The sequence below is a fragment of the Pipistrellus kuhlii genome, unplaced genomic scaffold (genome assembly GCF_014108245.1).
Source record: "Pipistrellus kuhlii isolate mPipKuh1 unplaced genomic scaffold, mPipKuh1.p scaffold_m20_p_2, whole genome shotgun sequence".
NCBI lineage: Eukaryota > Metazoa > Chordata > Mammalia > Chiroptera > Vespertilionidae > Pipistrellus > Pipistrellus kuhlii.
In genome coordinates, this window is record NW_023425515.1 from 187,222,824 (window position 1) to 187,244,107 (window position 21,284).

The window sequence follows — 21,284 nt, forward strand, 5'->3', positions numbered from 1 at the left end:
AGGAGGGTTCATGTCCAGCTGGACGGAGTGAGAGAATTTGGGATTTCATGCTACTCAGAATGGTGTGCAATGTAAAGCTTATGATTGTTTCTTTCTGGGATTTTCCATTTAATATTTCCAGACCGTGCTGTTCCATGGCTAACTGAAACTGCGGAAAGCAAAAGCACAGATAAGGGGGACTACTGGACTTAGTCCTGTCTAATGAGATTCAGAATTTTAAGGAAGCATGGAGTGAGGGTCTGAATCAAAGGGTACCCCAATCTCCTCCTCTGGGCTGCAGCCCCCTGCCTCAGGCCTACGCTCCCACCACCAGGCAGGACCGAGGACTGCCCCAGAGGCAGAGGACCTGCACCCCCCCCCCAGCCAGTCTCTCCCAGGAGAGTCAGGTGACATTCATTCCTTCATTCATTCATTCATTCCACAGAGGGTCCCTGAAGAGCTGCTGAGCCTGGCTCTGTGCCTAGTGAGCAAACGCCCAGGCTGAGCACAAACGAGTCCCTGTCTTCATGTGGTGGACAGGCTCCTCGAATGGTCCCCCAGACACGGGGCAACGGGACAGCTGTGAGCAGTAAAGCACAAGGTTCTGGAGCACAACAGGGAGAAAGGGCAGGCTCCTCTGAGGAAGGGAGGGTCCCATCTATCACCAGGAGGAGAGGACCTCACAGTGCCCAGGAAGAAGAAGAGCTTGAGAAAAGGCCCTGTGGCCACAGAGAAAGAAGATGAGTGAGAGACGCCCAAAAGGTCATGTGGCTGGAGGGGGGCCAAGCAGGGAAGGAGGAGGCAGAGCCAGACCAGGATAAAGGGTAGGGCCCTTGCGGAAGCTTAGCCTTGATCCTGGGTACCATGGAAATGGAGGGATGGCCAGGAATAGAAGGGGCCAGGGTCTGGGGCGGGCAGGGGAAGGCTGGGCCCACTTGGAGGTTGGTACAGGGGCCGGGCAAGAGGTGGTGGTGGCTTGCACCGCCATGGGGGCAGTGGATAGGCTCAAAGAGTGTTTTGGAGGCAGAGTTAGTGTCTGCAGCTGTGTCGGATGTGGGGGCTGACATCAATAGAAATAAGAGTAATGGAAGGATGGTGCGGCCACTCGAGGAAGAAGGCCTTCCAGGGCCAGGTCTGGGGGAGGGCCAGGGGGTCCTGAATGTGGACCTGGGCCCTTGTTGAATCTGATATGCCTTAGGGGACATTGGCGGAGGGCTGAAAGAAATGCTGGTTATGGAAGCCACTCGGCCCAGAGAGGATTAAGACAACCCAGGGGGCACAGCCAGAGAGGCGGGAGCAAAAGCAGGTCAGGGAGGGCGTCCTCCAAGCTGGGAGAAGCCAAGCTTTCTTGGGGCTCAGTGGCTTTAGGAGCCTCGGTTTCCTCCTCTGTGAAATGGGGTGCCGCGGGCCAGACGCGATGGGAGAGAAGGAGAAAGCGTCCCGCACCATTAGGTGTGAAGACACCGGCGCACCGCTCTGCGGGCGCCTCCCCCGCCCCAGGGCCGCCCCCCGAAGCCGGCGGAGGACCCGAGGGCGGGCGACCTGGGCAGCGGCTCTCGCGTTAGGACCCAGCGGATCCGGGGCTGAGGGCGGGCGCCGGCCGTCGGGGGCCCGGAGCGGGGCTCGCAGCGGGCAGAGGGGCGGCGCTGGCGGCGGACGCGGAGCGGCGGCGCAGTGGCCGGGCCAGGTAGGCGCGGGCCGGGCGGCGGGGCTCGGCGGGGAGCGCTCGGGTGCCGCGGGCCGCGGGGGGCGGTGCCGGCTCCGCGTGTCCCCGATCCGGGGCAGCCCCGGCGCCCCGGCGCCCCGGCCATCCATCCGAGCAGATGCGGAGAGGCCGCTTGGAAAGTTTGGGATCGCTTTGGGGGAGGACGCGAGCTGGGAAGGGAGAGGAGCCCGGGTCTGGGGGAGCCAGGAGTGGGGGCGTCGGGGCCGGGGCTGCTTTTGTTCCCCCGGGAGGGTGGAATGCGGCGGCGGGGGGCGGGGGGGCGCAGGGGCCCGGGGAGCGGGGAGACAAAGGGGACGAGAGGCCGGCGGAGCGGGCGCCGCTGATTGCTCCCAGCTGCGCGGCCGCAACATCTGGTTTCCTCCCGCCGGACCCCCGCCCGGCCCCGGGCACAGCCTCCCGGGGAGCTGGGCGAGGCCCTGGTAGGCCGGCTCACCCCCTCCTCCAGGGAGGGAGGGGAGGGGTGCGCGGCTGTGGAATGGGGTGGGCAGCCTCTAGCAGTCCTGGTCTCCCCCACGCCCCAAAGCCCGTCGTCTGGAGATGTCCCGTGGGAGGATGCATTACTCGCCGGACTCCCCCCTCTGCAGCCACACCCCTTGCCCGGGGGCCCCTTTCCCCAAGAAGCCTGGGCCTGGGTGCCAGGCCTTCTGGGGGGAAGGGGGGAGGGAAGGCCCTCTGCAGGGGGTGGAGAGCCCAAGGAGGGGCTTTGGGACAGACAGAGGCCGCCCCCCACACACACACCTCTTAGGCCCCCACTCAGGGCCCCTTCCCGGTGGTGACAGCCCGGGGGGAGGATGGGATAGTGCAGGAGAGATGAAAGGAAGGAAGGGGTACATGTTGTTCAGCACCCCCTTACCAGGAGGAGGCCAGGGCTTTCAGAACGGGGGTGTGGGGAGCCAGATCCCTGCCCCTGCTGCAACTTGAGCCATGAGTCTCATCTCTTTTCCTCTAACTCCCCTCCCCCTCCCCATCAGTTTCCTCACCCACCTCTTCCCGCTGAAGTGAGGGTTCAGGAAGGGAGAGATGGTGAACGCATGAGATGGACAGGGAGTCCCAGAAGCCTCAGGATTGGGAAGGGGGGGGCACCATGCCTGTTTCTGCCCCCTTTCTTCCCCTCTCCCTGGGAACAGCCCCGGGGGCAAAGGTGGAGAGTTAGGTTTCTGGATTGCTGTCTGGACGGAACTCCCTTTGTTGTGGTGGGAGGAGGGGGGCACTCCTGAATAAATGAGCCGAGGGCGCCCTCCCAGCTGAAGCTGACAGCCTGAGGCTGCCCTCCACTGAGCGGACTGGCCGCGGGGACCTATAGCCTCAGCCAAGTCCAAGTCCACGCTGGGGCCAAGGACTGAGGCTGCACTCAACCAGGAATTCTTAACTTCAAGGGCCTGGGGGAAGCCATGACTTGCTGCTCTGTCCCTACAAAATACACACACACACACACACACACACAGCACTTGTCAGACAGTGTCAGGGTCCAGCACCCCTAGCCTGGGTGACATTATGGTCCCCTTCAGCGCTGCCTTCTAGGAGCCAGAGAAGCCTCCGCAGGCTCCACCCTAAGTGCTTCCTGCTGCTGCAGACAACAGACCGCAGTCTCATGAGTCTGAGGCACAGCCAGGTCTTGGGGAGGCCTGGCAGGAGAGGAATCTTTAGGGGTGGGAGCCCTGCCCAGGCCTGACTGCCTAGGGCCCCTGGGGCCCATGCACGCATGTGGTGAGCTGCGACGTAGGCCAGGCAGGGCTGGATCCCCAGCAGGGGGCCCGGGGCCAGGATACACACGATAGGTGCCTTAGACACCTGGGGAGGTGCTGAGCCAGCGCGTGGGCATGGGAAGGGCAAGGAGCACAGGATCAGGGCTGGGGGGCTGGGGGGAGGGTAGGGATGTCCCCTTGCTGGGCTGGGCAGGGGAGGTTCTGTCCATTGGCCAAGATCAGCCCTGGAGCCGAGTTGGAGGTCTTGTCCCTCAGGACTCGAACATTCGAAATCTCTCCAAACTGCTTCCTCCTCTAGGCTTGGCCCTCCGCATGCCTGGCTGCTTCTAATCGGGGGCTGCCTTCTCCAGGCTTCGTGGGGGGGAGGCAGAAGGAGGGGGAGGCGCAGAGTGGAGGTGGGTTCCGCAGCCCCTGGTTGGTGCCTGGGATACAGTTTGCTCTCCTCTCCCAGCTGTCCTCTGACACCAGCCCCGCCACCTCACCTCACGGAGTAGCCATGAGAGCTGCCTACCTCCTCCTGCTGTTCCTGCCTGGTGAGTGGCTCCTGGAGACGCCCCCCCTTCTGTGGGTGAGCGTGAGGCTTGCAGGGGAGCAGGGTGGCAGTGAGCCTCCGCTGTGCCCTGTCGCCAGAACTCCCGGGTCCCAGGGCCTCCTGCCTCCTGGACCTCAGACGGGACTGGCCAGCCCCTCACAAAGTTTGAGGCATTTCCTGGGCCCTTACCCCCACCGTCCAGGTGGCAGGCAAGGGGGATTCTGGAAAGTGGGCACACACCCTGGCACCCCGAGTCCATGCCTTTCCTCTTATGTGCTGACCCTCCCAGAAGCTGATGTGTAGGAGTTGGGGGTACTCAAGGCAGGGACTCTAGACCCATTTGGGGCTTAACCCCCTATACAATCTTGACCTTAAAGGGGTCCCTATTGGTCAAATGAAAGGTGATCAATGGGAATGAAAAGGCCTGCCTGATATGTACACAGGTAATAATTTAATAAAAATAAATAAATTTTTTAAAAAAAGAGAGAATTAAGCAAATTGAACATCTTTGGAAAGCCTAACAGTTCACTGTAATGTACGTAGCATTAAACTCTGTAACATAGTTGAGGGACAATGTTCCCTAGCTTATTCTTTTCATAACAGTGTGTAGGAAGTTGTATGTATTTATGGGCAATGCTTATACTTGGACAAGTAGGCCTAATATAGGAAACTCCATGATGACATGAATAATTCTGAGAAAATGACAGTAAATAGATGAGAACTGGTTTAGAACAGGGGAAAAGGATTCTCCAAGTCAGTTGTTAGTATAAAAAAGTATCTAAGATCCAGGATATCCTTAATTCGAGTTAAGAGTACATTGAACAGTGTATGAAACCTGTTTTATTTACCTAAAGAAGCCTAGAACTTTACATGTGTGTCACACGAGGCTTGAAAGAGAGAAATAGGCAAATTCAGCAGCTTTGGAAAGCCTTACAATTCATTGTAATGTAGCATTAAACTCTATAACATAGTTGAATAAAAAAAATAAAAAAAAGAAAGAAAAGGCCTGCCTGGTTGATCATGTATCATTTATCAGGTATTTGTTGAGCTCCTACTATGTGCCAGGCCCTGGGCTAGGCCCTGGGGATGCGGCGATGAACCAGGCAGACAAGTGCCTGCCCCCAGGGTGCTGCCAGTCTAGGGAAGGGAGGGCTATATTATCAAGCAGATAAGTGTCAGATTGCACTGAGCGCTGTGATAGAAATAAGCAGGAGATGAGATAGAGGATGGGTGGGCCAGCAAGAGCCTCTTAGCAGAGCTGAAATTTTATTTAAGACCTAAAGGAGAAGGTGACCAGGATCTCAGGCCTGGGAGAGTCAGGGGCAAAGGCCCTGGGGCAGGCAGGAGAGTGCTGAGTGCCGGGAGCAGCCATGAGGCCGGCATGGGGGAGATGAGCAGGATGAGGCCAATGAGGTGACACAGGACCAGGAAGTGTAAGGGTCGTCATGGTTGAGGAAAGAGTTTGGATCCTGAAGATCTGAGAGTCTGGTTGTAGGATGTGAGGGTCTCTTTTACATGCCCGTCTGACCTCCCCAGAAGTGTCTCAGGGCCCCTTGCTGTCCCCATGGGGCACCCCCTCATGCTTTCCCTCCCCACGGCAGGCCTGCTGGCTCAGGGGCAATATGACCTGGACCCTCTGCCGCCATTCCCAGACCACGTCCAGTACACCCATTACGGTGACCAGATTGGTAAGCCTTGCCCTCCCCGCAGGGGCCCCCAGCCCTGCCATGTCATCAAGCTCAGCCAGGGACCTGGTGGGGTTACGGGATGGGAACCTGGCTTGGGGGAGGAGGGGGTGGTCGCTGGCTCAGTGGTGACCTCCTTTGCCCCTGGGCTGGGAGATAGCCTGATGCCCACTAATTCCCATTCGTTTCCGCTTTCAGACAACCCAGACTACTATGATTACCAAGGTAAAGGGACGGGGCTGGGCAGGACGGTGGGCATTGGGGGGCAGTAAGCAGGCCCCCTCACCGTGTCCCGTTGCAGAGGCCACTTCTCGGCCCTCTGAGGAGCAGTTCCAGTTCCAGTCTCAGCAGCAGGTCCAGCAGGAAGTCATCCCGGCCCCCACCTACGGTAGGTTGCACCCCTGGGAGTGGGATCTGTGGGGGGCAGGGGGGGGAGCGGTGACCTCACTCGGCTGGAACAGACCTCTCTCAGCGATCTCTGCCCCTCTCCCAACACCAGAGCCCGGAAATGGGGAGACGGAGCCCACAGAGCCAGGGCCTCTGGGTAAGAGCTCTCTCGTTCCCTGGACTCGGGGTGAGGTGGGGTGGGACGCTGGTAGGACAGAGACTGCCAGGCCTTGTGCTGTTGCCCGGGTAGGTGGGGGGTAGGAGGCCTGATTTAGGCGGCCCCCTAGGCAGCTCTGGGACATCCCCCGGCTCCCGGGGCCTGGCCTGAGGCTGGATTGGCAGCAGCCCCGGAGGGGACCTGTGCTCCCAGGCTCGGGGAGGGGCAGGGAGCTCTGGCAGGCGGTGACGAGGAGCAGGAAGCCAAGGCTGGCTCAGCAGGCCCCGTGCTGCCCAGCCAAGGGCCCAGAGAGCAGACTGAGGGGTCACGTCTGGCCCCATGAGCTCAGGGTGGTTCCTGAGAGGTGGGTGTGGACTTGAGTTTGAATTTATGTGTGATTATGTGCTTCTTAAGTGTAGGTGTGAATTTGTATGTGTATGAATACACTGTGCAAAACTGGGCGGCCTCAGGTCCAACAACACTGTGTGTGTGTGTGTGTGTGTGTGTGTGTGTGTGGGCCAGAGGGAGCAGGGCATACCTAGACTCTGAGATGAGAGCCAGTCTCTGGTGGACAAAATTGGGGGTTCCCCCCAGTGCTGGGCCCTCAGTTGCAGCCCCCCAAACTGATCCCACCTGTCACCCAGACTGCCGTGAGGAGCAGTACCCGTGCACCCGCCTCTACTCCATCCACAAGCCCTGCAAACAGTGTCTCAACGAGGTCTGCTTCTACAGGTGAGCTCAGGCCGGACGGGGAGGGGCGGCTCCAGCCAGCCCAGGTGAAACTTGGGGAAAGATAATAAACCTGGAGTTGATTGAGGATTGAGCCCTGACCTGGGGCTGGGACTCTGGGGTCCTATACCAGGCCCTGCCCAGACTCTCCCAAGGGGGCTGGGCCTGAGTGGGCTGACACTTCCCTGGCCTCCTCCCCCAGCCTCCGCCGGATGTACGTCATCAATAGGGAGATCTGTGTCCGCACCGTCTGCGCCCACGAGGAGCTGCTCCGAGGTAGGCAGCCTCCGCGCCCCCCCAACCCCCTGCCTCTCCCCGCTCCCAGGCCTCTCCCCGCTCCGCTCCCTTGTTATCCACCCACCTGTCCACCACCTGTTTATTAAACATGTGCTCTGTGCTGGGGAGAGGGGCGGGGGGAGGAGGAGGAGGCAGGAGAGGAGGCACTTCCAGGGGATCCTGAAATCAGATTGGGGAGCAGTTCCCATCACCCAGTCCCAGCCTGACCCCAGTTCCTTTCTGCCCCAAACAGCTGACCTGTGTCGGGACAAGTTCTCCAAATGCGGGGTGATGGCCAGCAGTGGCCTGTGCCAATCCGTGGCGGCCTCTTGTGCGAGGAGCTGCGGGGGCTGCTAAGGTGCAGCTGGCACCCGAGCCCTAGCCCCTCCTCAGATCCGGGGCCCTTGGGCCCCGCCTAACCTGGTGCTTTCCTTCCCGCCCGACATTCCGTTTATTCTGTAAAAAGTTAGTGGACTGCGGCCCAGGGGGTTGTCTCAGGCCCCCCACCCCCAGGCTGTGACCACCCCAGAGGCACAGTGGGGCTCCCCACTGCCCAGTCTTTAGCCCCAGGTGGGGGGCATCCCAGGCCTCAGTGGGACTGGGCCTCTCAAGTGCCTTTTCAGCCTCTGAGGTAGGCTATGCCCCTCCCCCCAGCTGGTCTGTCTGGATCTCCTACAGCCCTGGGCATAGACCGCCTGTTTTATACGAAATTAAATACAAGTTTTTACAAAAGACTCAGTCATTTTTCAGAGAACACAAGGTGGGTGCTGTCCAGGTGCCTCCCTGGTCTTGTTATAAAAAGCGCTCAGAGGTCCTAGTCGGTTTGGCTCAATGAGTAGAGCGTCCGCCTGCAGACTGAAGGGTCCCGAGTTCGATTCCGGTCAAGGGCATATGCCAGGGTTTCGGGCTCAATCTCACCACTGACGTCTCTCTCTCTCTCTCTCTCTCCCTCTCCTTTCCTCTCTGAAATCAATAAAAGTATATTTTTTAAAAAAAACAACGCTAAGAGGCTACCTGGCCTCTTGAGAAGGTACTGTCCAGGCGGCCTCAGCTTTGCCTCTGCTGTCCCAGTCCTGCCTCCCACCCACCGACGTCAGCGCTGACCTCCCAGGGGGACAGCGTAGAGAGAAGGGTCAGGACACAGCTGTCTTGTTGTCAGGGCCCGAGTCCGCATCATCAGAGGGTGCAGGCCCAGGCCGGAGGCGCCAGGACGGAAGCATCAGGGTGTGAGTAGGGTGTAAGGCAGGAGGTCAAGGTGGGTGGGCGCTGAGATCAAGGGCTGTGGGAGGAGCGGTTCAGGGCAGAAACAGGGCAAGCCAGCACGCCTCCCTCCGACAGCCTGTGGGGCGGGTTCCCATTCCCAGGTGAGCGAGCCGAGCTCTGACAGGTGAAGCGCCTTTTCCTGAGCTCACTCAGCTGAGCCCCAGGACCCCACGTCCACCCCTGGCCTGCATCTGTTCACCACGCGGCCTGCAAAGCCCATCAGTATCCAGAGGGTGGGCCCGCCCGGGAGGGGCCGAGGAAGCTGGGCCTGGAGTCAGGCCGCACAGGTTGGCCATGCTCCGAGCCTCATCCCTGTTAAATGGGGCGGCGACACTGGGCCCAGGAGGCCTCCCCCCCCCCCCCCCCACCTGCTGAGGGTGGTGAGCACCACAGGCCTTTCTGAAGCTTCTCCCTCCCACAGCCCCTCCCTGGGGCGCCCATCCCTCTTGCCCAAGGCCCTGCCTGTGTCCCCTCCCATCTACCAGGTGGTCGAGGCACACTGATCGTAAAAAAACACTCGGTACAAAACCATCTTAGAAAATAGGGTCTTGTAAAAAACAAACAGTTCTGAACAGTTAACATTATAAAAGGTACAAAAATACGGGGGCTCTGAACGCTAAGGAATTTCCTGACAAACACTCTGAACTGAGGCAGAGAGACCCCTGGGAAGCCAGGGCAGGGCCTGGGTCTCTGACCCCTGCCCAGGCCCGGGCACCCCTCCGCCTTCCCGTGAGCCCACGCTCCAGGGGCCTGCTTCAGGGCCGGCCACTCAGCGGGGGCCTGGTAGAGTCTGGAGCGGCTCACCGGGGAGGGGCTGGAGGGGGCCCACAGCACATGGCTCTGAGGATGCTGAGAAGCCACTGCTGGGTGGGGCCTGCACTGGCGCCCCCACCTCCCAGAACTGCCAGCCAGCTCACGCTCACCCCATCTGAGCTCTGTGGCCCCGACAGGCAGGCCCTCTCGTCCCAGGTCCGGCCGGGAAAGGCCTCATTTCTCTGGGGGCCCAGAGGCGGCGGAGAGGGACGCTGAGCTCCTCCGAAGCTCCTGCTGCAAATGGCCCTTCAGTGTGGACACCTGGAGGAGAGAGAAGGCAGCGCCTGACCGCCAGCCCAGAGCCTCAGCCTGATGGCGGAGAAAGGGGGTGACTGCAGCTGGGACTCCGGGAAAAGCTCTCATTTGGAACCAGGGTGTTTCCTTCCCTTCTCATTCGCTCCCCGATATAGTCAGGCATCCTCGGACCGTTCAGCACCCAAGACCCAGGCCTGGCTTAGCGAACCAGCCTGGCCCTGCAGACACGTGCCCAGGTGGCATGGTCAGTAAGGGGCTGGGGCTGGGATGGAAGCTGGTCAGTGAGAAGCAGCCCTGGGACTTGGCTGTTGCTCCAGTCCCCGCGCCCTGCCCCCCTCTACCTCCCCCCCCCCCCCCATAAGGGTGGTTGGAGTAACCTGAGTGGGAGCTCCCCAGGCCACCTGCGCCAGGGAGAGGGCCTGCCTGGAGCCAGAGCCATGGCAGGGGACTGAGTTCCAACGACAGCACTTAAGCTTGTGTGCAGCCACGGCCAACACCCACCGGACCGCTTCTGTTTGGGATGCCATAGGTGGCATACACCCAAGAGGTCACACCAGCCCTCCCCCCTCTCCCCTCCGCCTTCTCCAGCATCACACGCCATGCTGGTCCAGCGGCCCCAGCAGGGAGTCCTGCTGGCTCTGCAGCCCCCAGGGAGGGCCGGGCCCAGTCAGGCCCGAGTACCTGCTCCTCCAGCCCATGCACCCGCTGCTGGCGGGCCCGCTCCCGCGTCTCCAGGGTGCGCTCCGTCTGCACCTGGGCACTGCGCAGGCGCTCGACCTCCTGCTGCAGCTCCAGCTGCTGCTGCTCCTCTGCCTCCAGTGCCTCCAGCCCGACTGGACTCTGGTCCTGCTCCAGCACCACCACCTGGGCCTGCAGGAGAGGCCACCAGTCAGGAGTCTGACTGTGTGTGTGTGTGTGTGTGTGTTAGGGTACCTAGTGACTCCCACTCAGATACATACACATACACACACAGACATTCAAACACAGGCCCATATATATACAGGCACAAAAGAAAGCATGTTCACCTGGGCGCATACATATGTGCAAAAGCCTAATACTCCTACTCACATGACATCTGTACAGACACACACAGACATAACATATTGTTAATACTCAGACTCGCCACATCTGTGCAAGATGGAAGCACCAGAATATACCCATGAACACTCATGCCTCTACATGTCCACAACACACATCAACACACAGACTCAGGTGCTAACCGGCCGTCAGCGTCTCTTTTCTCTCCGCTTTGGGGGGGACCCCTCCCTCTGGGACCTCACTCTGAACCCTAGGGTCCGGGCTCAGGTGTGGGCTCTGAACTGGCTGAGCTATCAGCAACTCCTGCCTCAGGCTGGGGTGGGGCGGGGTCATGGGTTAGGGAGATGGGGTTCGAGGACTGGGTGGGCAGGGGCGGGACCTCCAGCAGCTGGATTTGCCTCTGGGCCTCGGCCAGCTCCAGCTCGGCCCCCGTGAGTGTGCGGTCCAGGCGGCCCTTCTCGGCACTGAGCCGCACTGTGTCCTCGAGGCTGCGGAGCTTCTCCCGCTCCACCTGGGTGGGGAGAGCAGGAGGGGAGCGGGTGCCGGAAGGAGGGAGGCCGGGAAGTGGGGGGCTCCGGGGGAGTGTGGTTAGAGGCAGAAGGACCAGGGACCCTAGTGACATGCAGCTGGACCAACCATGGCTATGCCCTAAAGGAAGGGAGGGAGGGTCCCGGGGAGCAGCCCACCTTGTCCAGGGTCTTCCTGAGGGCCACCCGGTCCTTTTCCAGCCGCAGGGCTGACCGCTCCGCCTCCCGCTTCTCGGCCTCCAGCTGGGCCAGAGCGCGCTGCAGGCCGCCCAGGCGCTCCTGCAGCCGCCGCCGCTCCTCCTGCAGCTTCTGGACCGTGTGCAGGGCCGCAGCCTCCGCCTCCTGCCGCTGCCGCAGCACCTGCAGCGGGAGCAGGCCCCTCACCGCTCTGGCCTCGGTGTGTGCGTCTGCAGCTCAGGGAAGGCAATGCCAGCCTGCCGTGCCCACTAACTGGGCAGGGCAGCTGGGAGGCCCAGCCCGCACCAGGAAGCTGTCTCCTTAGGCCAGACAGCTCTCCTCTCTGGGCCTCAGTTTCTCCATCTCTATCATGGGGGCACCATGCTTCTTCCCCGGGCGTGCGGGTTGTGGGGGTTTCTCCTCCCAGCAGACTGGGCCTGGGTTTGGGGTGAGGGTTAGATAGGTGGGGAAGGTCCCCACCCCTGAGGGCCTCAGCATCCTGGCGACAGAAGGGGTGCCCCTGGCCCTTACCTCCCGCAGCTGCTGCAGCTGGCCCTCAGCCTCCGCCCTCTGCAGCTCCAGGTCCGCCATCTCGCCCCGCATCGTCTGCACCTGCTCGGCCAGGGCGCTGCTCTGCTTCCGGGCCTCGGACAGCGCCTGCCGAGCCGCCTCCAGCCGTTCCTGGGGGACAGGGGCTGGTGATGCCAGGCTGGACACACCCTCTACTCTGTATCTCAGGCCAGTTTCACAGCTCATAAGAGGTGTCATCTCACCGGGAGGGTGAGCCGGACAGCAGGACTGGCCCACAGCCTATACTGAGCTATAAAGACCAGGCCCGCACAGAACCCCTCTCTCTCTCCCCCACTAACCCTGCACCGAGGTCCCTCAGAGCCAGTACTAGTAGGCTATTCTCTTATTGCCCCCCCCCCCCCAGCAGAGCCTTCTCTTACTGACCAATGCTCTTATTAAGCCCATCCCTCCCTCTCATTGATTGGCTCCTTAAGGTTCCCAACTGACTGCCTCATTGGCTGGCCTTCTACCCTCCAAGCCTGTCTACTGGCTAACTAACTCTCTTGCCAGCCCATCCAGCCAGACGCTGGCATCCTGTACCTGGAGCACTTGGCGGTCATGGTCGCAGGCCGTCAGGGTCTTCTGCAGCTGCAGGTTCTTGTCCTGGGCGCCGGCGAGGCTGGCGCTGTTCTGGGCCAGGACCTCGGTCAGGCCCTTCACCTTGTCACGGAGGGCGCCCTCGCTCTCCTCCGCCTTGGCCAGGGCCCCGGTCAGCCGCTCCACCGTCAGCTGCAGAGTCCCTGCCTTCACCTCTCCGTCTGCCACCTGGCGGGAGCGACAGGGCGGCGAAACGGCTGTTCTCACTGCGGCCTCCACAAGAAAAGTCCGACCCCAGCCAAACCCTGCCCCTCTGTCTCCAGGCCTTTGTCACTGATGCTCACGTTCCCATGCTCGCCTCCTGGCTCAGCCTACGCCCAAGGCCCGGCCCACGGCTGGTCAACCACCCCCACCCGCAGCACCATCGGCCTGACTGTCTCGGACCCCGTGGTCTCCTCCCTGCCACCGAGGAGGCAGAGCATCTACCACAACCCTGGGATTTCTTGACTTTGGTGGGTGATTGTGCAGGGCTAGCAGAATTACTGAACAGTCCGGTTAGAGATGAGCTTCCTGGCAGCCAGGGCAAAATAGGAAACGAGTGAAATCTACTTCTCCAACCTCTCCAGCACGCTTCCTATGAGTGCAGGTTCTGTCGTCCACCAGGCCTAAATCCTCACGTTGGCTCTGCCTCTTACTAGCTACATGCTCTGGGCGATGACATCACCTCCTGAGCCTCCGTTCGTCCATCCATGAACGAGGGATGATAATGTCCCTCAGTCGCTGGGAGGATTACATAGTCCCTGTGAAGCACTGGGCACTGGGCCTGCGAGTGGGGAGGGGACCCACCTGTCTCTGCAGGGACTCCACCCGCTCCTGCAGGGCCTGGGCCTGGGCCTCCCGGTCGCTCAGGCCCTGGCGGCTGCGCTGCAGTTCCCCCTCGAGCGAGCGCCGCTGCAGCTCCAGCTTGATGGTGCGGCTCTCAGAGGCGTCCAGCACCTCCTTCAGGCGCCGCTTGTCACTCTCCAGCTTCACCTCATTGGCCTTCATCTTGCTGATCTTCTCCTGCGGGTGGGGGAGGGCTCAGGCCCCAGCTGTCCAGCCCACCCCACCCCACCCCACCCCACCCCTGCCGCATCCCTCAGGACCCTCTGGAGAAAGTGGGGAGCAGCCCTGGCCCCCACAGGTTTTAGGGTCTGATCTCCTCCCCCGAAATGAGTTCAGACTGTGAAGGAGACTTGGGGAGTGGGGACAGGTCAGGAAGACAGACCCAGGTCCTTCCATCCCTGTCACCACCCTGGAGACAGGGCAGGTCAAGGGGGTGTTCTTAAAATCACACCCCCCCATAAGCCTGGCCCCTCTCCCGCCCTGCTCAGAGCCCCAACCCTGCCAGGTCTACGCCCGGCAGCCCCACGCTGGCTCCTGCCCAGCTTTGTTCCTGGCCTCCGCCCGCGGACCCTGTGGCTGGGCCCAAGGCCAGCGCTGGAGCCGCAGACACAACAACCCAGCTCAAGCTGGGCCTGGAGCCAGAGGCAGAGGGTGGGCTGTGGAGGCAGTAATGGAGGGCCGGGGAGGAAAGGGGGGGAGGGAGAAAAAGAGGGGATACGGATCCATGGCTATGCAAAGGTCTCAATTCTTGGGCAGCTTGGACTGTCACCACCCGGGTCTGTACACCCTGCCCCCTGCCACTCTGTCCCCCCCCCCACAGATGCCCGCCAAACACATAAAACCCCCAGAACACCACTCGTGTGGCTCTACAGAGACGAAGGGAACAGAGGTCCCGAGTACCGTCACTTCAATGGGTGCTGAGACCAGGCAGAAACAGAGACACATGCACACAGTAGGACTTACAAACACCCATTCAGACAGCAGATCCTCCCCTCCCCCCACTGGCCCTCCCCCTGCCTACCTGGCTGGCGCGGAGCTCACTCTCCGTGGCCTGCAGGCTCCTCTCCAGGGCGGCCACCTGGTCGACGGCCGCCCGGCGCTCCCGCTCGCTGCGCCGCACGCTGTCCTCCTGCAGTGCCAGCTCCGCCTGGGCCCCGCTCAGCCTCCCGTCCACGCTGCGCCGAGCTGTGGCCCCCACCCCAGCGGTGAGGCCTGGCCAGGCACAGCCAGGTGCCTGAACCAAACCCCAAATGCCCGGCCTGCCCTGCACCCACTATGGGACCTGCCTCTCCGAGTCCTGGAAGGTCTGTACGTCTGGACATGGGGTGGGCCTGATCAAGGAGGGTCTGTCAGAAATGACAGCCCCAACTGTCCTACAGGGTCTGATGCTGCTGGTCACAGCGGCCAGGGCAGGCAATCCCACAGCCTTCCACCGCCGCTGCGAAGAGGTCATGAGAGCAAAGCCAGGGCCCGGGCCAGACTCACCTTCCTCACTCTGGGCCATGGCCTTCTGCAGCTGCCTTGCCCTCGAGGCTGCGCTGTCCCTCTCGGCCTCCATCTCCACCAGCTGGCGACTCAGGGCACTGGTCTGGGCCCGAAACTCATCCTGCAGCCCCAAGGTCAGGGGGAGGGCAAGACACTGCTCTGACAACCTGCAGCCCCTCACAGGGAAGGCCTCAGCCACCCGATTCCCTGCCCAGCCCCCCACACCGGCCTCACCCGCTCCCTCTGGGTGCTCCGAAGCTCCTGCAGGAAATCCCGGAGGGCCCCCCGCACAGCCTCCGGGTCCAGGTCTGGAGACGGCGGGGAGTGAGCAGGTCCTGGGGACGGTGGCTCAGACACAGAGCTACGTTCCAAGGGGCCGGGGCTGCTGGGCCCTTCCCCGCTTCCTGGAGGAGGAGACCTGCTCAGGGCTGCAGAGCCATGGCCTCTCCTGCCGGGATGGTGCCTGCAGGCTCTGGACACATCTCCCCCAGCCCTGCTATGCCCGGCGGCCCACATGAGCCCGCAGCACGAACCGGGTCCCTCGCCCCCCTCTGCCACCTTCACCAGCCCTCAGGTAAGCCCAGCTTCCATGCCATCACTGAGAGCCCCACTGCTCACCCCAGGGTGAGCCTCTCACCCTCTGCAAGCTGGCCACTCCCCATCACCCTCCGCTCCGTGCCCCGGAGTATTCCCTCTTCCAGCACGAGGGCCTCCGTACATGCCCTTCCCTTCTCTCCCCACGACTGTGTTCTGGTGAATTGATCCCACCCTCGTGGGGCTCCGGTGCCGGCTCCCACCCAGACCACGACGCCGTGATGGCCCCGCCCACGTGTGCACACTCCACCACCTCGACATCTCTCTGTACTGAGTGCGGCCCCGGGCCAATGCTTTCCCTACATCCCCTCCTTCCAGCCTCAGTCAGACCCTGAGAGGTAAGGACCAATTCCCCCTTCACAGGCTGGGCGGGCTCAGAGCTGTTAACCCATTTGTTTGACCTCAGAGCTGGGAAAAGGATGAGCAACAGAACCGGGAGGGGCAGAATGAACCGGGAGAGACAGGACGGCACCTAGAGGTCAACATCGGAACTGCGGGATGGGCTTCAGCCAGTTAGCATCGTCCAGCCTCTGCCATGTGACACCCAAATTGCCCCACAACTCTGTCAGCACCCAAAGGACCCACATTTACCCACTGTGGGTGGGAGGGGGATGGCGCAAATAGGAGGATTGGGCCCAGCCTAGGGTAGGGTCTGCTGCAGATACAGACCTAATCGTGGGGGGCGGGGACTCCCCGAGGCCCGCCTCCTGCTCTCCCCTCGCACCGCTTTGCGCTCAGCTCACCTCGGGTGGGCGGGCTGCGGGCGGGGGAGCCGAGCGCCGCGGCCGGACTGGGGGCGGGACTGGGCGCGCGGCCCAGACCCAGGCCCCGGCGCAGGGCAGATCGCAGGCCACCCAGCTGGGCCTCCGCTGCGCGACGCTGGGCCTCCACGCGGGCCAGCTCGGCCTCCAGGCCTTGCCCCCGGCCCTCGGCCGCGCTCAGCCGCAGCCCCAGCTCTGCAGCCTCCGCTCGAGCCGCCTCCAGCTTCAGCTCCAGGCCGCGCGTGTGGTCCAGCTGCTGCTTCTCCGCGCTGCGCGCCTCCTCCAGACTGCCTACCAGGCTCCGCTCGCGGGCTCGGAACTCGCCTTCTTGCTCCTGCAGCTTCCGCTGGGCTCCCTGGAGCTGGGGCAGGGGCGAAGCCCAGAGGTGAGGTGAGAGCCAGCAAGGCCGTCTCCCAACCCTAAGCCCTGAGGCCCCAGCCTAGCTTAGTGCATGGCCCTTTTACAAGGCTCCTCCCCCCCAAAAAAATGGGGAGCACAACGCCTATTCCTTTAGTGGTCTCCATCCAAGCAGGTGAGATCCATCCTCAGTGTGGAAGGGAACTATTAGTTTACTCTTCCTCTGTGTACATACCCACTAGTTTATTACTAGTAAACAGCTAACACTTGCATAGATAGGGCTTACCAATGGCAGGCACTAAGCACTTTCCAAAAACTACCAGCCTGCCAATATGAATCATCTCTGTTCTACAGATGAGGAAACCGAGGCTCAGAGCAGTTATGGGACTTGGCCAAGGCCAACAGCTAGTAAGCTGAGAGCTAGGATTCAAGGTCAGGCACTGTGGCTCCGAGGGCTGTTCTCTGCACCACTAGAGCACCCTGCCTTTCAGTGCACATAACCTATCAACAGGCCACACAGTGGGAGGGGGACTCTCTCTCTCTCCCTCCCTCTCTCTCTCTCTCTCTGCTCTCTGGTACAGAGAATGAGTCAACTCCTCCCCGTCATCAGTGTTACTGCTCTGAGCACCACCTGGATGCCAGGATCTCTGTGTATGCCTCCCCTGCTATGCTAGCCCCTGTCCCTGAGTGCTCTGAAGAACAGAGAGGTTGAGTGACTTAGTCAAGGTCACCCAGTAGATTCAATGCAGTGAAACAGCCAGGAAAGACAGAGACTTTGGATTCAGACAGACCTACTGGTGTGTGTGACCTTGGGTAGATCCCTTATCTCTCTGAGCCTCCGTGATTGGTTCTCTCTGTAAAATGGGGCTAGCTGTACCTATCTGGTGAGGCTGCTGGGAGAATCAAACCAGGTTTTATCTACAGAATTCCCGCATCCTCCGCCCCCTCCTGCTACACAGTTCTTGCTGTTGTTGTTACTATTATATCTGGGGAAGATTCTCAAGGCATGGGGTCAAGGGCAAGGCCGGGTAGTGGTGCCTGGCTGCCTCCTAGGACCCTCTCCCTCCAGGCAGCCCGCCACCCCCTTAGTTACCTCCTGTCGCAAGGCCTCCAGGCTGGCCTCGCCCTTCTGCAGCTTCTGTCGGAGGCCCAGGGCTTCCCTCCGGCCCTCCTTTTCTGCCCGCTCGCCGAGCGCCAGACGGCCCTGCAGCTCCGCCAGCTCCCTGCCCAGCCTGGCGTTCTCACTGTCCAGCATCTTCATCTGTGAGAGGGCGGACACAGGTCAGACGGAGGCCCAGTCTCAGCACCACAGCCCCCCTGGCCCCTGGTGTTGGTGAGTGCTCGAAGCTTCCGGTGTTCTAGTGTAAGCCCCTGGTTTCACACAGGGAGGGCCCTTGGCTCCAGAAAGGGGTGCCCGGGCCCAGGGGCAGACAGCAGGTGCCCCGGGAGGAGGGTACCTGCCGCCGCAGCTCCTGCAGCTCCCTCCGGGCCTCCAGCCGGGAGCGCTCCACCTCCTGCAGCCCGGCCCGCAGGTCCCCGGCCTCCTTGCCCGTGGCCGCCCGGGCCTCTTCGAGGAGCGCCAGCTTCTGCTCCTTGTCCTCGTTGGCAAGCTTCAGGCTGGAAAGGGCAGGGGTCAGAGGCAGCTTAGGTTCTGGGGAGAGCATAGTGTGGCTCCACACAAAAGTCTCTCCGCGATATTCTTGGGATGGGTCCGACTGGTTCTTGGCCTGAAGGTGCCCCCAGTGCGGTGTGTCGATGTGGCCCTGCCCTGAGCTGACCCCTCCAGGCTGGGAGAGACGGACCAGTGGCTGAGGGAGGGGGCACGTCCGCACTAAGTCTCCAGGGAGATGCCACCAGGACCCAACCCTGCCTGCCGCCACCCTTCCCCTGCCATCAGTGCCTGGCTTGGTTCAAACCGCCCCCCACCTGTGCCGTCTCCCCTGAACCTGGGGGGGAAGGTAGCTTCCGGGGACAGAATTCAGCGTGAAGGTCAGGGCTCAGGGAAGGACGCTGGGCTGGTCCCTCCGGCCTCCCCACCTGATCCGCTCGCTCTCGGCCTTCTTCACGGCGGCACGCAGCTCCTCGTTGGACCGCCGCAGGGCCTCGCGCTCCTTGGCGCCCTCGCTCAGGCTGCGCCGCAGCTCGGCCGCCTCCTGCCGCTGGGCCTCGCGGCCGTCCTGGCTCTCCCGGGCCTTGCGCTGGGCCTCCAGCAGCTCCCGCCGCAGCCCGTCCCGGGCATCCTCCAGCAGGCGCAGCTGGGTCCGCAGCTCCTCTGCCTGTGGGGACCCTGGTGGTCACTGGGCGGGGCCGGGCCCCACTCAGGCTGGGCCTTGGCGGAAACCATCCCATCCCCAGGCTCTTGGCCATGGGGCACCTGCCCCGTCGCTCTGCCTACACTCAGCCCTCAGGAGAAGCAAGCCGGAGTCAGCAGTGTTTGGGTCTGAAATAATCAGGGTCATCCTACGGACGAGGCCAAAGGGCAGGGATGACCCGAGTGCCCCCGTCGCACGTGTATGTAACAAGGACTTAACACGTGCTTGCTGCCTCCTTTCTCAGTTGGCCGTGCATGTGCCCCCATGAATGCAGGAAAGAGCCTTCCATCTTTCTGGACCCCCACCGAACCGGGCCCCCAGCAGCACGCAGGGGGTGCGGCCCGGAAGGGTGTGGGCGGGGGGCTCACCTCGCGGCCGCAGGATTCCCGCTGCCTGCCCAGGTCTCGGGCCTGCTCCTGCAGCCTCTTCGCCTCCTGCGCGTGGGCCGCGGCCGCCTCTTCCAGCTGGGCCCGCAGGTCCCGCAGCTCGGAGGTCAGGCTGTTCATGGTGCTCTAGGGCAGACGGCCCCTCAGAGGGTGCTGTGCCCCTTCGCCAGCACCCCACCTTCAGCTCCTCGCATGGCCCCTCCCGCTGGCCTGCCAGACCCTCTGTGACCCCTCGATGCCTAAAGAGTGCTGTCTGTATAACGCGTCTCTCTCAGACAGGGGCTCCCCAGGGCAGAGCCAGGCCTCCCCCTCAGACAGGGGTTCCCCAGGGCAGAGCCAGGCCTCCCCCTCAGACGGGGGCTCAGACGGAGGCCCACCTACCCGGTCCTGCTCCTGCCGGCTCTGAGCATCTCGCTTCTGTCGCTCCATCTCCAGGGAGATGGCAGCCAGGCTGTGCTGTGTGCCCATCAATTTCTCCGACAGCGCTGTCTTCTCAGACTCCTTTAGCGACAGGGCCTGGCGGAGGCGGAGAGTGAAGAGCCGGGGGGGTTAGTTGGTCTTGGGGGCGTGCCTGGGCCTGGGCATGTCCATGCCAGGACAGAGGTACAGGCTCACCCTCCCAAAGCCCCAGAAAAGGATGATACAAGAGTAACAGTAACTGGCCATGGACATAACTCTATCTCACTAACATGCTACAACAACCCTGAAGCAGGCCCTCCATTATCCCACTTTACAGATGGGGAAACAGAGGCTCAGAGGGGCCCAGTGACTCGTCCAGGGAGGGTGGCAGAGCTGGTGGAGAGAAAGGAAAGATGCAGTCTGCCCTGCCCTCGTGACATTACGGAAAGTCAGGAGTGCGTTCCTTTTGAGGCGGGTCAGCTGGTGCATGTGGGCATCGGGGAGACTGCTCAGAAAGCAGCCATGGGGACGCCCTGCCCAGCCTGGGTGGGAGGGCAGATGGGAGAACGTGGGGCAGCTTTCCTGGAACCAGCGCTCATGGTGTCACGATCGTGGCTGCCGCTCAGTAGGCTCCGGCTGTGTAGCAGGCACGGCGTGGGCTCCTAGCTCCCGACTGCCGGGTGGCTAAGCGGGAACCAGCCCCGGAACCGGGCCCCTCAGCAGCAGCGGGGGCCACACCGGGGCTCACGAACCTGCTGCTTCTCACTCTCGGCCAGGAGCAGGCCCTCGTCACGCTCCTGCTGCAGGGCGGCGATCTCCTCGCTCAGCTCCTCCTTCTCGGCCTCCAGCCGGGCCAGCAGCTCCTCCCGCTCCCGCTGCAGCTGACTCTGCAGTTGGGCCCGTTCGGCCTCCAGCTCCCGCCATGCTGTCTCCTGGGGGGGACATGTGACCCGTGAGGCTGCAAGGTCACCTGTACCCCAGACCCTGAGAGACAGGGGACCAGGAAACTACACTGTGGGGTGGATGGGAAGGGCTGTGGCTGGGACATGCCAGGCTTGCAGGAGCCCCGAGGAGCAGCAGCCCTGGTCTGGGGGTGGAGAATGTTTCCCGGAGGGAGACGAGTAGCAGTCAGCCAGGAAAAGGGGGCGGGAGAGAACCTCAGGCACAGAGTACATCCCAGAGATGGCCTGGAGGGAGGAGAAAGCATGGCATACAGGGACATCATAATATGTAAGGGTCACTGGAGTTTGGACTACGAGGGGAACGTGGTGAGCAATGGGCCAGAGCCAACGGCAGCAACCGGGGAGGAGAGTCGAGGCAACAGAGACCCTGAAGCCAGACTGATGAGGAGCAATCTAAATTTCAGACTAGAGTTGTTCGGGAACTGAGAAAAAGAACCTGGATTGCAGGTAGGGGTTGAGGGGAGTTGGGCTGGCTGTGAGGATAAAAGGGGTTTAGGGTTGCGGGTGGCAGAGTAGCAGGAAAGAGTACAGACCTGGTGGCATGAAGAGGCCAAGTCAGGCAGGGCAGGGAGAGTAAAGACGGCACAGGAGTTTGCTCCTTGGGGACTGGGTGGGTGGAACCCACAGGAAAAGAACACCCCACCCAGGGTCCGAGTGCAATCAGTGCCTGGCACCTTTGTGAAACTTCCAATGCTTCACTGCCACCTGCTGGACGAATGTGATACTACAAGGCCAAGACTACACAGTGAATGGCGCCCCCTGGGGTCCTGCAGGACAGCCTGAACC

General features: G+C 62.0%; 2 protein-coding genes across 8 annotated transcripts in view; one reads left to right on the top strand and one right to left on the bottom strand.

Moving 5' to 3' along the window:
* Positions 1 to 1,527: 1,527 nt before the first annotated feature.
* MFAP2 (microfibril associated protein 2) lies at positions 1,528 to 7,924 on the top strand. The gene is made up of 9 exons (XM_036444975.2): positions 1,528 to 1,666; positions 3,863 to 3,944; positions 5,545 to 5,631; positions 5,827 to 5,853; positions 5,930 to 6,016; positions 6,128 to 6,172; positions 6,817 to 6,904; positions 7,104 to 7,177; positions 7,431 to 7,924. Exons 2-9 carry the CDS (start codon positions 3,908 to 3,910, stop codon positions 7,532 to 7,534), a joined length of 549 nt encoding a protein of 182 aa, XP_036300868.1. The 5' UTR covers positions 1,528 to 1,666; positions 3,863 to 3,907; the 3' UTR covers positions 7,535 to 7,924.
* Positions 7,925 to 8,973: 1,049 nt separating this feature from the next.
* The window catches only part of CROCC (ciliary rootlet coiled-coil, rootletin), a 34,708-nt gene continuing 22,397 nt past the window's right edge, over positions 8,974 to 21,284 (bottom strand). For 4 of the 7 annotated variants that reach the window (XM_045585156.1, XM_045585159.1, XM_036444961.2 and 1 more), the window contains 17 exons: positions 20,289 to 20,468; positions 19,519 to 19,653; positions 19,120 to 19,263; positions 18,477 to 18,715; positions 17,897 to 18,056; positions 17,533 to 17,700; positions 16,065 to 16,443; positions 14,962 to 15,131; positions 14,728 to 14,848; positions 14,264 to 14,427; positions 13,204 to 13,419; positions 12,361 to 12,585; positions 11,782 to 11,931; positions 11,233 to 11,433; positions 10,926 to 11,057; positions 10,190 to 10,378; positions 8,974 to 9,514 (listed from right to left, as the gene is read on the bottom strand). In XM_045585156.1, the coding sequence (XP_045441112.1) occupies positions 9,428 to 9,514; positions 10,190 to 10,378; positions 10,926 to 11,057; positions 11,233 to 11,433; positions 11,782 to 11,931; positions 12,361 to 12,585; positions 13,204 to 13,419; positions 14,264 to 14,427; positions 14,728 to 14,848; positions 14,962 to 15,131; positions 16,065 to 16,443; positions 17,533 to 17,700; positions 17,897 to 18,056; positions 18,477 to 18,715; positions 19,120 to 19,263; positions 19,519 to 19,653; positions 20,289 to 20,468 (3,060 nt within the window). In that variant the 3' untranslated portion in view covers positions 8,974 to 9,427. The remainder of the gene's footprint in view (positions 9,515 to 10,189; positions 10,379 to 10,925; positions 11,058 to 11,232; positions 11,434 to 11,781; positions 11,932 to 12,360; positions 12,586 to 13,203; positions 13,420 to 14,263; positions 14,428 to 14,727; positions 14,849 to 14,961; positions 15,132 to 16,064; positions 16,444 to 17,532; positions 17,701 to 17,896; positions 18,057 to 18,476; positions 18,716 to 19,119; positions 19,264 to 19,518; positions 19,654 to 20,288; positions 20,469 to 21,284) is intronic. The other 3 variants (XM_045585157.1, XM_045585160.1, XM_045585158.1) reach the window with 3 other exon arrangements.